This window comes from Prionailurus bengalensis, chromosome E3 (assembly GCF_016509475.1).
Source record: "Prionailurus bengalensis isolate Pbe53 chromosome E3, Fcat_Pben_1.1_paternal_pri, whole genome shotgun sequence".
Taxonomy (NCBI): Eukaryota; Metazoa; Chordata; class Mammalia; order Carnivora; family Felidae; genus Prionailurus; species Prionailurus bengalensis.
Genome location: NC_057357.1, coordinates 19,314,137 through 19,329,139, shown reverse-complemented (window position 1 = coordinate 19,329,139; position 15,003 = coordinate 19,314,137). Strand labels below are relative to the sequence as shown.

The 15,003-nt window shown below is 59.3% G+C and overlaps 1 protein-coding gene across 10 annotated transcripts; it reads right to left on the bottom strand.

The window, feature by feature from the left end:
* Positions 1 to 3,929: 3,929 nt before the first annotated feature.
* Positions 3,930 to 12,156, bottom strand: SH2B1 (SH2B adaptor protein 1). 10 transcript variants are annotated; one of them, XM_043560209.1, is made up of 10 exons: positions 12,036 to 12,156; positions 8,999 to 10,026; positions 8,614 to 8,715; positions 8,275 to 8,366; positions 7,987 to 8,162; positions 6,140 to 6,352; positions 5,744 to 5,955; positions 5,405 to 5,632; positions 4,893 to 4,992; positions 3,930 to 4,714 (listed from the first exon to the last, which is right to left on the bottom strand). In XM_043560209.1, coding segments are annotated over exons 2-10 (2,064 nt in total). In that variant the 5' UTR covers positions 9,938 to 10,026; positions 12,036 to 12,156; the 3' UTR covers positions 3,930 to 4,712. The 10 variants fall into 10 exon arrangements, with proteins under 10 accessions (XP_043416144.1, XP_043416146.1, XP_043416147.1 ...); XM_043560211.1 differs by having other exon boundaries at positions 5,461 to 5,632; XM_043560212.1 differs by having other exon boundaries at positions 5,461 to 5,632; positions 6,149 to 6,352.
* Between the last annotated feature and the right edge of the window lie 2,847 nt (positions 12,157 to 15,003).

Genomic DNA, 15,003 nt, shown 5'->3' with positions numbered 1-15,003 from the left:
CAGCTGGTCCTTATGAGGGAGTAGGGGGGGGGCAGGCTCCCCCCGCCCAGATCAGGGATTGGCTGGCTAAGACTCCGGCAGGAGGGGTCAGAAGAGAGATATTTCTGCTGACAGAGGGGGAACAGTGGGGCTGCAGCCTGAGATGTCACTCATGAGGGAAGCTAAGGTGGCCCCAGCCCCAGGGAAGGGGGGGGGGGCAGGGAAAGACTTCACTTTCTGTCTTCTGCTGACCCCTCCCCCAATTGCCTGGACTTCCTTGGTTGTAGCGAACTTCCTGTTCCAAACTCATGCCCCCAGTTCTTCCCCACTTCTCCCCTCAGGCCTCCACCCTTCTCTTTCCCCGACCCCCATCCCGTTCCACCCACTCTCAACCTGTTTCTATTGTGACAGTCTCCTTCTTCCTCACCCAGTCTGCAGATACTCCAACCTTCAGGGCACTGGAGAGGGGGACAACATCCTTTTGGGGGCCAGAGGAAATGGTTCTAGAGGGACAAGGGGAAGTAGGGAGGGGAGAGGGTCAAGGGGACAGGGCAGAAGATGGTAACCCTACCCTCGGGAGGGGTTGCTGCAGCCATCAACAAGGGATTTAGTGTCCAAGCCCTGGTGAGCAAAGCCAGGACTGCCTGTCTCTCCCCCAAACTACCCCCCCTCCCCATTGCTCTAACTCAGCCTCTGGGAATGTAGCCTTCGGGGGCCCCCCCATCCCTGATAGGGAATCCCCCCCCCCCAAGAAAATGGGATACCCAGACAGCCAGGTAATCCAAGAGGCTACAGAATGTGCTGATGGCAGAGGGAGAGGGATAAATGTTTCAGGTTGGGGGCGGGAGTCACCCCCAGTCATGGAATGAGGGTCACCTCATCCCCCACTGTATTCTTTAATTCAAGGGGCTCACATGGCAGACCCCAGATGATGTGTGGTCTGCACTCCCCCCGACCCTGAAGTATCTCCTCCAGGGGAGAGAGGATCAGAGCTGCTCAGGTGCCGGGCACATCCCACGGGAAGAGGCATGAGGGAGGAAGGGGTGTCAAGGGAAGGGGGCTGGGAAGCTGGATAGGGTAGAGGTCCCAGACGGAAGGAATGGGGAGGGGGTAGCTCGATGGGGACAGGTCTAGGGGAAATAAGGACAGAACAGAGCTGGGGAAACAGACAGGGCTGCCCGGGTCAGAGGGAAGTCTGAGGAGCAATGGGGAAAAGGGACAGCAGGGAGCTGGCATGCGGCAGCCAGGTGGGTGGGGGCCCAGGGCTGGGTGCAAAGCCACAAGTTGTTGCTGAGCGGCTGGCCTTGGTGTCAGCTTCCTCGTAGAAGCAGCTGCTCTGAGCCCCCCACCCCCACCCCTGCTCCGGGACGGGGGCGTCTTTTGGTTGCTACCAGGGCAGCTGCTGGAGGAGCAGAGGGTAGCCTGGGCTGTGGGCAGGGGAGGAAAGGAGGGCGGAGAGAGGAGAGAGGTTCAGTGAGAGTAGCAGCGGAAGGTCAGGGAAGGGAAGAAGGAGCCTCAAGTCCTTCCTGCGTCTAGGCCTCCGGCTTCCTAAGATGGACAGTCAGCAGTCCAGGCCACTGAAAGGGTTCTCCAGGCTGCTTCCCTCCCTGGCACTCAAGTTCCTAAGCAGACAATGACAGAGGAGACGGCGAGCAAAGGAAAGGGAAGCCTCACTTTGGGGGAGCGGGCTGGCCAGCAGGGGTGGGGGGCACTTAAGGATTTAGCCCCCCATACTTCTCCTTCTCTCTGCCTGGACTTCTGGGTGAGTTGAGGACACGGTGCTCCTTCTGTCCCCCTTTTCATCGTTCTAACAAACCCCTCCCTTAAGCTGTGACCTGGGGATGGGGGCTCAGACAGTGGGGTCACATCCACAGGCACCTCCATCTGGCCCAGCACCCACCTTCTTAGGCCAGAATCAGGCTCAGCATCTGCCAAGCCTTTTGGTGCTCTCTGGCTTCTCCCCGCCACCACCTGGAGAAGTGACAGGGGCACAGTCTTAAAGGAGCAGGAATGCCCAAACATGGAGAAGGGGGGGGGGGAGGGGAAGACTGGAGGGATCGCAGCTTCGAGGGAGTTGAGAGCAGGAGGCCGAAGGGAGGAAGGCTTTACAGGACACTGCTGCCAGCCGGGCCCTTTAAGGTGACTCCTACCTCCCCCAGCTTCCCAGAGGGAAAGCTGAAGCCAGAGAGGGAGAGCCACACGACAAGAGCTGCAAAAGGCTGGCCGTCAGGGAGCCTGGGGGTGCAGACCGGGAAGGCACTGGTTCTCTTGGATCCCTCCCGCTGGGGTCTCCAAGCCCACGGTTGTGGGTGTGCCTCCCCTCCTATGAGGGCTGAAGCTAATGGGAGAGGCCTGGTTCTGAAGGACAGGGACACAGAGCCTGGCCACTCCCTGACCGGTCCCAAACTTCAGCTCAACCATCCTTATAGCAAGGCTAGAGGGAAACAGCCTCTGAGGCTCTTCCAGCCAAGACATGCAGGTCCTGGAGTGCGGGGTGCTCCTTGTCCCCCTCCCCCACCCACTTCAGAAGGCAGGTTCCTGACGCTGGCGGGGTTTAGGGGGAGGGGGAGCCTCATAGCACCAGTTGCTGCTAGATTAGGAGGGGATCATGTCCTGCTTACCCTGGGGCGCCACAGCCTTCACTCACCACCTCACTTTCCAGAATACAGCACCCAGACGTCCATACCATCCCCTCCTTTGCAAGGTCAAGTCTATCCCCAGTCTCCTGAGGCCAAGGTTTGGGGGAGCCCCAGGGATTAGACAAAACTGGGAGAGCCAGCAGGCTTCCCCCAGCTAGCCCCCAGCCTGGGTGGCCTGTGAGCCCAGCTGTCTCCTGTCCATCTCCCAACAGGACGCAAGGCCCAGAATAGCAAGGTCATAAGCATGGGTAGGGCCTCCTGGAGGTGGGGGAACGGTGGCTGAGGGGCGTGAGAACGTAGGCTCCCTGCTTCCCCGGGGAAGGAAGGTGAGAGGCAGCGCTGGGTGGAGGTGAGGAGGGGAGAGGGCGGGATTCTTCGGAACCCGGCCCCTCCTTGTGGACACCCACCACCCACAGGGCTGCAAAGCCACGGCTGCAATTCAGCTCAGAGAGCAGAGCCTGGGTTTAATGGGGGCGCTGCAAGGAGTGAAAGGGGTTGCAAACTCCTGCCCACGGGGCTGGGAAGGCCACGTGAGTGAAGTGGGCCAGTAGGGATGGAGCAGATGTGGAAAGAGAGCGGAGGAGCACGTGAGGGTGGATCTTCTGATTTTCTGGAGAAGCCAGTCATCTGAACTTGTAGGTGAAATCCCTACAAGTGGAAACACTATCCAGGCCAAGCAAATCGTATCAGCAGCTCCAACCCAAACGAAACTTCCCATTTTACAGGTGAGGATACTGAGGCCTGGAGAGGCTAACACCTGGCCTAGGCCAAACAGCAAAGGAGAGGAAAAGCTAGGAGTGAAAGCCAGTGCTCTCTGTCATCTACCCCCCAGCTTCCCAGCCTGGCCCCGAGAAGGGGAGCAGCCAGCCTGCCCTGGGCCCCTCTGCAGCCAGACTCTGTGGCTGCCACATTCAACCTCTCCCAACACGGCCACTGTGCCCCAACCCCGCCCCCACGATCTCCCTCTGCCTGCTTTCTCCCTCGGGTGGGAAGCCTTAACTGAAGAACTTAGAGCAAGAAGGGTCCTTGGAGGTTGCCGATCCTGCTGTTCACTGTCCGGTCCCGTTAAGAGAACTTGGCCGCAAACCCCCGAGAAGCACTATTGGGCTCTGCACTTACCGCTCAACAAACAGGACCGCCCACGGAGGAGCAATGGGCCGAAGGCACAGGGCTGGAGGGCAACAGGGACTTGACCTGACGCAGCCTTCTGGCCTCTCAGCTCTGGAGCTGGCAACGCCGAGTGGGCTGCTTTCCTGCCCCACCTGCCCCAGCCCCCGCTGCAAACAGTGGCCACAGCCATCACGACGGAACTGAGATAAACCCTTTTATTTATTTATGCTTCTCCATTTTGTTTAAAACAACAACAACAACCACCTTAATATAACGGACAGCCCTTCCCCCTCACCCTTCCTCGGGCTGGGGGGGTGGTTAATGGGGAAAAGGCCCCCAGGGGTGGGGCTGACCATAAGAGCCCCTCAGGGAGGTAATGGAGCCCAAATCCCCTGCCCAGGGGACGGGGCACCTGTAGTGTACGAACCGGGGAGTTAACAGGGCTCTTGAACCTCTTCTTGTACCAACATATATGCCCTTGGCCGTCAAGGGTCAGGAAGCACGTGGGGAGGGGATTCCTGCCGCTCCTCTACATCCCTGCCCAGCCCCAATCTCATGAACTAAGGGCTGGGGAGCAAGAAGAGTGGAGAAAGAGCGGGGTAGGGTGTCTCACACGAAGGAGTACTGGTTATTAATGGCTCTGGGATGGCCCCCTTCTTCTCCATCGCCCCCTAGTGGTAACTGCTGCAGCTGCACCATTGGGGTGGCCCCGGGGTCCCCACCAGATCCAGCGCCTCCCGGGGCCTCCGTGCCTGGTGCTACGGCCTCTTCCAATTCAACCACGGGGACCAGCTCAACCACGGGGACCAGCTCTTCCTGGACCCCTCCACTGCCCGCTTTCTCTTTCTCTTGCCTCTCTTTGGCTGCTGCGGCTGCTGCTGCCGCCACTTCTGGCGCCCCCGACGCCTCTTCTGCCCCAGGATGTGGGGGATCTGTCCATGAAGGGGGTTCAGGGGGCTGGGGTGGGTCATGGGAGGTGTTCGGTTCTGGATAGGAACGGTAAGAAGACAGACTGTGGAGGGGAGGCCAGCTCTTGCGGCGGCCTCCCCTGCACTCATCCCCCCAGAAGCCACGTGCTATCTCCCCCACATCCCGTCTCCTGAGCAACCCCCCCGTCCATGGAAGATGGATCATGGGCGGCGGTGAGAGGAGGACCACACTTACACACAGTCACTCGCTCCGAAGGGCATGAGGGTGGAGGAGGCATCGGGGTAGCATCGATCTCCCTCGCACACCCCTGCATGGCTCCCGGCCTGCTCCCGGCCTGGGGGAGGGGGAGGGGCAACGTGGGGACAGATGGGACGTTGGGGTGGGGAAAAGGAGAGATCAGACAGGGACGTCAGACATCGAGGGAGGAGGGGGGGGGGGGATCAGACCGAGCATCCCCCAGGAGGGCAGGCCCAAGGTGAGATTGTGACAAAGGGCAAAGACAAGACTGGAGAGGACCGATCCAAGAGACACACAGATGATGGAACAGAGGGGTCTGATGGAATGGGGATGCACCGGCCCAGCTTCTGCTTCCTCCCGGCTCCAGTGAGGAACCTCTGCCTCCCTACGTCCTCAGTGTCCTGCTTCCCCTCCGAAAGCCCAACACCCAGGAGCCTGCTCTGCCCTACTCTCCCTAACGAAGCCTCTCCTCCTCACAGCCCCCCGCCCCGTCTTGCTGGCACACACACCTCCTCGCTTCTTGGGTGCACGGGCACCTCCTCCCCTGCAGACCTGCTCTGCTCACCCTGCTGTCGCTGGGAGGACACGACATAGCTGACAAGAACAACGTCACTGGAGCCTCCAGACTCCAGAGGGATGGGGTGCACTCGGAAATGCTCGAGCATATCGAAAATGGACTGGAACCACAAGTGCTGGACCCGGCACTGACCCTCCTCGTTCAGCGACAGGCGCAGGTGCTGAGGGCAGGATGAGCAGAGTGAAGCGGGAGCCCCTCTCCCCTGCACGGCCACGTTCCCCCGCTCCACCCGCGGGCTCACTGCGTGCCGCACGGCCTCTTCCTCACTCACCTTGGCCTTGCCCTGGAAGTTGAAAGTGAGGACGTATTCACCCCGTCTCGTCTCACTCTGACGTACCAGGAAGACGCCATGGGAGCCGGTGCCTCCGGCCAGCACTAGCTGGGCGGCCTTGAGTCGAGAGAGCATCCCGTGGAACCAAGGATACCCTGAGAGGGGCTGGTCCCCTTCACCTCCCTCTGACTCCCCCTGGAACAGGAATGATCCTTCAGGAAGGAGAGAGGGAGGGAAACCGGGGTGTCAGGGAAGCCTCCCCCATCCTGGGAGAAGAAAAGCCTTGCTTTCCCCTCACACGTCACCTCCCTCCCCCGGGTCAGATCCTTCAGGATCCCGAGAGGAGAGTCTCCCGAGGGCGGGCAACCGGGCCTGGACGCAGACACACACTCTCACCTCTGGTACCTGTGGCCGTCTCCGGAGTGTCCAGGGGTGGGTAGGGAGCTGAGAGGGGATGGGCTGTGCCTGCTGGGGGTCCCTCTTCGATGGGGATACGGGGGGGCAACTCTGGGGGAAGCAGTTCCATGGAGTCAAAATGGGAGGCGGCGATGGAGGCGGAGCTGGGGGAGATGGACGCCGAGGGGCGGTCTGAGAGGCCCCCGTAAGCCCCTGGAAAACAAGGGAGGAGGGCCAGGTTGAGAAGCCGAGAAACTCCTCTTTGCCAGGACTGGCCGGCCACCAGCCAGTCTGTCCTGCGCGCACCGGCACGGTCGGCCGGCCGGAATGCCGGGTCCTTCTGTCGGCGGCGGCCGCTGCTCTTCTCCCCCTCCGGCTCCCGACTTCTGCCTCAGGCCCTGCTGAGGCACCACAGACGGACCGTCCGGAGGGCCTGGAGTCCAACGCACCTCTAGTTTCTCTGAATCGACAGCTGAAATGACAGCGACTGTCGCGGAGGTGGGCGTCGCGAAGAATCCCTCGGAGATTTTCGCATCACATAGGGTCCTTTTCCGGCCTTCAGGACCAACTCTCCAACCCTCAGAGACGTCAGAGATCCTCCTACCGATCTGCCCAACCTAGGCGACCTGGCCTTCACGTTAACTCGTGTCCCTGTGCCCTCTCCATGCTAGCCTGAGCATCCTGTCCGATGTGCCCAGGGCTCCCCCGCCCCCATCGCAGGGCTGTGCTCTCGCCCTCTGCCTCCTCCTCCAAGCCCTGTCCTTTCCTCTCACCTCCTCTGTGTAGTATCCTGTCTATCCCACCTTCCCCGACTCTCCGCTTCCTCTGAGCTCCCGGGAAGCTCTCTGCCTGTGCTGCTCAGAGAACTCTAAGTACAGACTCTCCGTGTTAGCGTCCTGCTTTCCAGAGGGAGCGAGAGCCCGTCAACTCAACTAGACCGGGAGCCCACGGAAGGCAAGAAGCTCGTCTCAGGCATCTCCGGGCTCCCCTATCCTGCCCCAGAGCCTCGCACAAGGTCAGGGAGGTAGCAGGGCATTGCTGAATGTCTGCTGGTGGCAGGCCTGAGCCTACGGCAACGGCGTACGTTGTCAGCGCTCAGAAGACAGGTGTAGTGGTGCAGGAAGCGGACCGGCGTGGCCCCCGTCTTTGTGACTCTCAGGTGACCTCAGAAAAGCCATTTCCCCTCCCTGGTCTTAGCTGCCTGAGGGGTCTGGAAACGAGGAGACTGGACCTAATGACTCGTAAGGTCCATCCTAGCTCCAACATTCTTTAATCCATTTGTTTCCTCAGTGATCACAGCCAGGCACCATGAACCCCACACCCAGAACAGAGGAGCAGGAGAGAGAGTATAATGGAGTCTACAAAGGTGAACTGGGCCAGGCAGATGCATGTCTTTGGGCGTGCCTGTGTGTGGGTAGGGCCTGTGCATCTTTAGTCAGGCCAAGAAGCACAGAGTCGAGAGAAGATCTCGTGCCGTTGACACGTGTACAGAGATGCACGGTAAGAACAAAACAAAGATGTGTACGAAGTGTTCCGGGAGCTCGGAGAAGGGAACCACTATGTCCAGCCAGAGTGGACATCTGCACAAGGCTTACGGAAAAGGAGACAAGGCCGGACACGGAAGGCTGGACGGGAGCTCGCCTGGGGTTCGTGCGAGGCGGCGACGGCGACGGTTCTAAGTGGCAAACTGCGGTGTGGCACGTACGGGGACAAGGGACGGGCAGTCGGTGGGTGACAAGAGGCGGCTAAGGGGTGGGACTGGGGTGCGCGGTAGAGTCGGGAGGGAGGGCCTGGGCCTGGCACGGTGGGGTTCTGAAGTTCACAGCGCTCTAAGGCTCCGCCCTTACCCTGCGACAGGCGGTCATTGCTCTCGCTGGGTCCCAGCAGCAGATCCTGGCTGGGCAGGCTCTCTGAGTGATTGAGGCAGGGCAGCTCCAGGCTGTCTGTGTTCTCCCTCGTAAGGAATGAGGTCCCAGGGGCCAGGGGGAGGGTCATGGGGCGGGGACTGGTAGCGGGGCAGGGTCTGCAGAGACAGGGAAAATGGTGTTGTGAGGCAACTCACCAGTGACAGCCCCAAGGCTGCTCCCCACCCCCACCGGGTCCCCTCAGTGACAGCAGTCAGGCTCCTCACTCACCCCGGGCTCAGGCATTCTTGGATGTCAGACACCCAGGCCTTCACATGTAGAGCATCAACTGTCTCCAGGATGTACTCGGAGGGGCCTTCCACCTATGGGGACAAGAGGAGGCCCACGGGCCACTTCCAGGTCCGGAGGCCCTTAGCCACCCCTGCTGACAACAAGAACACCCTCCCCCCCTTTCCTCCTCCCGGAGGGGCTACTGCCCCAGACACACTCTCGAGGCCCTGGGCAACATACAGGCACCTCCTGTCACCAAGTTCTTTGTTTCAGTGTGCTGTCCTAGCTTTCTCCCCAGAACAAGCGCTCCCCGAGGGGGCAGGAGCCCAGAGCCCCTACCTTAACCACAAACGTGTTCTCCCGGTCAGGCATCTCCAGGGCTGTGGTTGTCCGCACGTCCGTGATGGTAGAGCAGGGAATGCTGAGTCGAGGCCGAGACGCCTAAGTTGGGAAAGAAAGCAAGAGCCAAACTTTCGGTGTGCAGGGACCCCCTTTCACTTCCCTCCAGAGACCCATCTTTCCTCCCAAGCCCTAAGGGAGTCAGACAAAGGACCACAGCACTACTTTTGCGGTCCTGCCCACAGCTGCTACCCCAGAGTCAGGAGCTTTAGAAACCAAAGCGAGCAGGGCTACGCGTGTGGGCTGTCCCACTCCGGTGGCTCGATCGCCCCGCTCCCGGTGGTTCCCCACCCTCCTCGGTTCCCCACCCTCCTCGGGGCCTCACCTTGGGCGGTACAAAGAACTCCAGACGGCTTCCTCCTCCTCCTTCTCCTTCACTTCGAAGCAGTAAGCGACACTTCTGCCACTGAGGCTGCCCTCCTCCCCCTGAGGTAGGCCCAGCTGCCCCTCCTCCCCGGCCCACTCCGGCTGGGTCCGGGGCTGCCTCTTCAGCCCCCATGAAACTCAGCAGCTCTTCCCTCTGCACCATCCCTGCTCCATCCTTCAAGGCCCCCCCGCCCCGACTGAGTCTCAGCCTCTCAAATCGGTGAGTCCATCTGTCCCCGGGGGATGTTCCATCACTAACCAGTCCCCTGCCAATGGTCCCAGCCCCGCCAGAGGAGTTGGAGTTGCTGTTTCCACCCAGGACTGGGGGGCCCGATGAGGTCTCGAGGGGCCCAGCTGGGGAGGGTGGGTCAACGGTCCCCCGCCACTGCAGGATGCCGCGGACTGAACCGCGGACCGAGCGACCCACGGAGCGGAGAGAGAAGCGTTTCTTTAGCTTCGGCTTCGAGGAGGTCGTAGAAGAGGAAGAGACTGAGGAAGGGAGGGGGCCGGCCAGGTCCTCAGATGATCGAGAAGGGCCCAGCACAGCCAGGGGCCCGCCCACCCTGCAGCTCTCAAGGGACAGGTCGTGTGGCGGGATCTCCACACCGGGACTCAGGGGAGCCAGGATGGGTGGTGAGAGGGAGCCGGAGGCCCGGGCCACCTCAGCTTCAAAATGCTGCAGGAAGAGCTCAGCAAAACGGCGGGAGAAGGCAGCCTCAGCCCCGGGCCCTGCATACTGGGGGTGGGAGGCCAGGTAGAGGCGAAAACGGCGGGCAAAATCCAGGGCGGCAGCCCGGGCGTGGGACTCACAGAACTCCCGCCAACTCGGGGGAGGGGGTGGTGGCAAAGGGGGAGGGGAGGGGGAGGCCCCGTCCTCCGGGGAAGGGGCACCATTCATGATGGTCCCCAGGAGGTGGAGAGGGGGAGCCTGTGGGGAGGGGCAGCAAAGAGGGAAGCGGCCAGAAGACACGGGGTGAGCGACAGCAGCTGCAGAAGGAAGAGAGGCACATACACCGAGTCACTGCTGAGGTGGGACTGGGGGCAGAGCCCCACCCCGAGCGGACTCCCCACTCTGGTCTGGACTCCTCGGAAAGCAGTGGGGAACACACCACACCGCCTCCCTTCCCTTTCCCAGAGCCTCACACCCCACACACCCCATTCAGCTGGCTCCCCGGGGGGAGGGAGGTGCACCTGCCCCACTGCCTTCCCAACCCACTCCCCCTGGTTCTGGTTCCAGGAGCGACACGCGGCCGCAAAGCACCTGCCTCTAAAAAGGAGTCGTTACCACTCACACCACCTCCCTTCTCCAAAACAGGTCCTTCGAGGTTTATCACATGCTTCCCATGTGTTCTTACCTTTCCCTGCAACAGGCTTTAATAACCTTGATAATAGGTGAGGAAACCGAAGCTCAGAGAAGTCTCAGAACTCCAAGTCTACGGTTTTGCCCACTGCATAGTCCTCGCCCCCAGGGACTGGCTGGACCAGCCTGTCACAGCCCCTCCCTGCCCCAGCTCTCAGGGAGCTAGGTCTGCAGCGCTTAGAGACCCTGCCTCGCGCGTCCTGAGGTCCAGCTCTGGGGAGGGAGTCTGCTCAGTCAAGAGGCGGAATGGATGATGGACTGAAACCAGAACTGTCCTGAAAGCGGACCCCAGGGCCCAGCACCCCAGCACGGTGTGACAGGGGCTTGGAATGGCCACAGCCCAGTTCTTTGTGCCTTCAGCCTGGGGCCCAGAAGCAGCAGCACCAGGCAGCACCAGGCGGGGGAAGACTGTGGGTTGGGTCAGGGCAAGTCTTTCTTGGCCACGAAGTAAATAAAACATAACAGGGAGCTGGGGCCCTAGGGTTTCTCACTTCCTCTTCTTTCACTGGGGAGGGTGCCCTAAAGGCTGGTGAGCCTGGTGGTTAAGGCTGTGGGACGTGGAGTTGGACCTGGGATGAAATCCCAGCTCGGCCACCTATTAGCTGCGTGATCTTGAACAGATCCTATGTCCTCTCGGAACTGCGGGCGTGTATCTATAAAACAGAGCTCATGATCCCTAACTCCTAGACTCGCGGGGAGAATCAAACGGAACCTGTCAGGGCTTGGCAGAAAGCAAGCACACCATAAATGCCTGCCCCGTTATTACTATCTTTATGGGTTCCAATTTTTCCAAGAGAGAAATCAGAGAAAGGAAGAGGCTTCCCAAGCTCTTACAACTAGCAAGTGGCAGAGCTGGGCCTGGCATTTATAACCCATGGCTCTTTGTTAGTGTTCCTCCCCCATATTACGTTGGATGATGACTGGCACCAGGGCTGCGGGGAGGACAGCTCAGGAAAGTCTCCCCAAACCTCAGACTCCTGCTCAGACCCACAACCAGCGACCCCTCCCCTTCCTCCTTGGCCTAGATCCTACACATTCAGATGGCTCCAACCACAGGGACAATTCCAAACCAACGAGAAGCCAGGAGACGCAAGAGTCATGGAGCACAGGGGAACCGAGCCAAGAGGTGCAGACGCAGCAGGGAGAGCGATCTCCAGGCAGTGGCCACCTCGGCTCACACAGGCCCGCCCAACCCTCTGCACCACTGGCAGACCCGGCCCCCTTCAGGCCCGCTGACCCTGCGGCGCCTGAGCTGGTGACTCAGTTTCTCTTCTGCCAAGCAAGCCTCAGACACATTCCCCCGGTGCACCTGCCTCTGGGCTCAGTTCTGAAATTTCCCGAAGGGCGGGTGGTGGAGGGTGCAGGCTCCGCTCCCGGCTCGGACCCTCTGGGCCCGGTGGTCAATGCACTCCGACCCGACCCTACTCCCTGGACACCCTCGACCCGCCCATTCCCCGGGGCCGCAGCCGCCTCGGGACCAGCCCCGTCTGCTGCACTCTCCGGGGCCGAGCGCCCCTCCTGCCTCTGCCCCCACCCCCCACGCCCGCCCCCACCCAGGGCTCCTCTCAGGCGCCGGGGCCGGGTCGCGGCGAGGGAAGAGGTACTTGAAGAGGGGGGGTTCCGGTTCCGGTCCCACCTGCATCTCGGTCCCCGCGGTTAGCTCCGGCGGCGGCGGCAGCTCCCGCTCCCTGCCCCTCCCCCCGCACTCCGCGACTAGCTCCCAGGCCGCTTCTGCGCAGGCGCCGGGACCCCTTTTCCCGTCACCGAAGGAAGCGACCATAGAGAAGAGCTGCGAGAGGGAAGGGCACCTATACGCTCAGTTCCGCCACCTTCCTAGTCCGTGCAAACCCATCGAGTGCTCAGAGGGGGGTGACCCTCGGACGGCTGAGGGGCTTCTCCGCTTGCTCCTAAAAGGGACCCCAAAAGCAGTCATGGGCAGGGGGTGGATGCCACCAGGCGGCCTCCCGAAGGAAAGTCGGGACAAAGGAAGAGGCGTCAACCACGAGAAGGCACCTTAGGGGATAGAGTCTCGAGGCCCTGGTGCAGGCTAGAGTAGCCACCGGGTACCGGAAACCAGCGAGATGAGGAGGCCCTTTCCAAGGCCCGCCGCAGCCTAGAGCGTCTGGCCCTGCGGCTGCGGGGTTCGCAGACACCGCCCCCGCGGAGCCCGGCGAGGGAAGACGCGGGTGACCTTGGTTGAGGCCCCGAGAAGAGGCGGAGCCTGAACTTACGACCTTGGCTTCCCGGAGGAAAGAGACTGGAGGTCTAGGAGGCTCCATCTGAGACGAGAAGTAAAGATGAAGGGCAGAAATAAAGACATCACTTTGGACCTGCTTGTGGGACGTCGCGGGGGGCAGGTGGACATACAGCGGACATACAGTCTGGAGCTCAGGAGAGACATAAAGACCAGACACAGAAATGGGGAATCATTAAGGTATAGAGAGCCGTTGAAATCATGAGCACAATGAGATCAGTCATCTCAGGTCTCTCACTGACCCAGCTCCAACTGGCCTACCTAAGCAATAGGGGAATCTTGGCTGAAGCGATTGAAAAGAGCGGCTCTAGCTTCTTCAGGGACAGTTGAATAAAAGAGCCAAAAGATAGGAGAAACCTGTGGTTCTTCTCTAGGCTCTTCTTTCCCCGTGCACTTGGCCTCACTCGCAGGCCGGCCCATCTCAGTGGTAAAATGGCTTTCTTTGGCTCCAAACTTAAGTCCTGATAGCTTAGCAACTCAAGTAGAGTTGCTTCTTTTTCTGAGATTTGCAATCAAATCTCCAGAACTGACCTTAGCTGATTGGCTTGGATCAAATACTCATCCCGGAACACAAGAGACTGGAGATGGATAAATCCCCTGACTCACACAAGAATGTTTATTCAAGGCTGAGGCTGCCAGATAGAGTTGGAAAAATTCGTTGTAGAAGGCAAGTTCCTGCCTAGCCAGCTGTACTCCCCGAGCTCTGCCTCTGCTCTAACCAAGCTGACATCAGCCCGCAGGTGGCCTTGGCTAAGGTCTTCATTGCTGTCTTTGTCCATGCATCTTCCCAGTTCGGAGGAAGATGTCAATTCCTCCCTCCTCCCTGAAACCCTTACACACACTTCCTCTGTAGTTTCCAGTGTCTGTAGTCTCTGAGGTTTCTCCCCGCTGTTTCTAGGAGAGAGGCACAGTTGAGGAATGCAGAAAGGCAAGGGTCTAGTGATGATGAGTTAGGTTTGGAAATATGTCTCAGTTGTCCGATAAAACTTTCTGCAACGACAGATGTTCTGTATCGACACTATCCAGTGTGGAAGCCACTAGCCGTGTGGAGCTATTGAGCACTTGAAATGTGGCCGGTGTGACTAGGGAATGGAATTTAAGTTTTGATTAATTACGGTAGCCACATGTAGGTAATGACGACTGTATTAGTGCAGGAGCCGTCAAGGACAACTAGGCGGAGCTGTCCAGCAGAGATAGAGCTACAGTGAGCTGCATAAAGCAGTTTGGTGGCGATCAGAAGTGAGTCGTGGTTGAAGCCACGGACATCAGTGAGCGTGTGCAGGCAATATCGGTAGAGAGAATAGGGCCCCGGACCTAATTCTGGAAAACAAGCCGCACTTAACAGGTAGGCAGCGACACGGGAGTAGAAAGCGCCGAGAGATGATGTCTTAGGTCACGTTTCCCAGAAGCACACCTTGAGAGGAGGATTTGTGTGCAAGTGATTTAGTCAAAAAGTGCTACCAGAAGAAACCAGTTAAGAGTGGGAGAAGCGGGAGAGGGAAGGAAAGGAAACCGAGCAAACGTATGACCTCAGGCAGAGAGTAGTTCAACTTGATCCTGCAGGGGAGCTCTGGATGAAGGTTATGCCTCAGATTTGTCCAGAAACAAGGGACCTATACCCACGTTCCTCAGCTTTTGACAAAGGGATACTCCTGGAGACATCAATTTATCAAGGCGAAGCCCCAGTGGCCTGAGGGCATTCCTCCAAAAAAGAAGGCATTCTTGGGGCGCCTGGGTGGCGCAGTCGGTTAAGCGTCCGACTTCAGCCAGGTCACGATCTTGCGGTCCGTGAGTTCGAGCCCCGCGTCAGGCTCTGGGCTGATGGCTCAGAGCACGGAGCCTGTTTCCGATTCTGTGTCTCCCTCTCTCTCTGCCCCTCCCCCGTTCATGCTCTGTCTCTCTCTGTCCCAAAAATAAATAAACGTTGAAAAAAAAAATTAAAAAAAAAAAGAAGGCATTCTTACTCTCGGGAGAGAAACCACACAACAAAGTTGGGGGGGGGGGCAGTTGGGCAGACACATCACAGGCAAACGATTAAAAAGGAATCCATGGTCCTGACATGGTCTCCTACAGAAAACGTTGACGACTAATGACGTGTGGCCGTGAACAAACGGTCACGAAAGAATTCTTGAGATGTTTTTGACGCAAAGAGGTGCTTTTATTCTAGCACGGGGACAAGACCCATGGGCAGAAAGATCTGCACTTTTGCTGTATGACGGTGGTGTTTACATGCTTAGTGTTCAAGGGGGTGTGCAGGGAGTATTAGATCACAAATGTTTTCTTCGAATTTCTACTCGTAAAACCACTTTCGCAAGATTTCTCTGGTGCTTATCATTCGGTTCAATATTAA

What these genes read in the sequence shown, in the direction of transcription:
- SH2B1 (XM_043560203.1), bottom strand. Translation starts at nt 9,937, where the DNA reads ATGAATGGTGCCCCTTCCCCGGAGGACGGGGCCTCCCCCTCCCCTCCC. An exon ending in AGTTCTTTGTACCGCCCAAG is followed by an intron (nt 8,716 to 8,998) that starts GTGAGGCCCCGA and finishes TTCCCAACTTAG; the next exon opens with GCGTCTCGGCCTCGACTCAG. An exon ending in GTCCTCCCAGCGACAGCAGG is followed by an intron (nt 4,715 to 5,460) that starts GTGAGCAGAGCA and finishes GTTCCTATCCAG; the next exon opens with AACCGAACACCTCCCATGAC.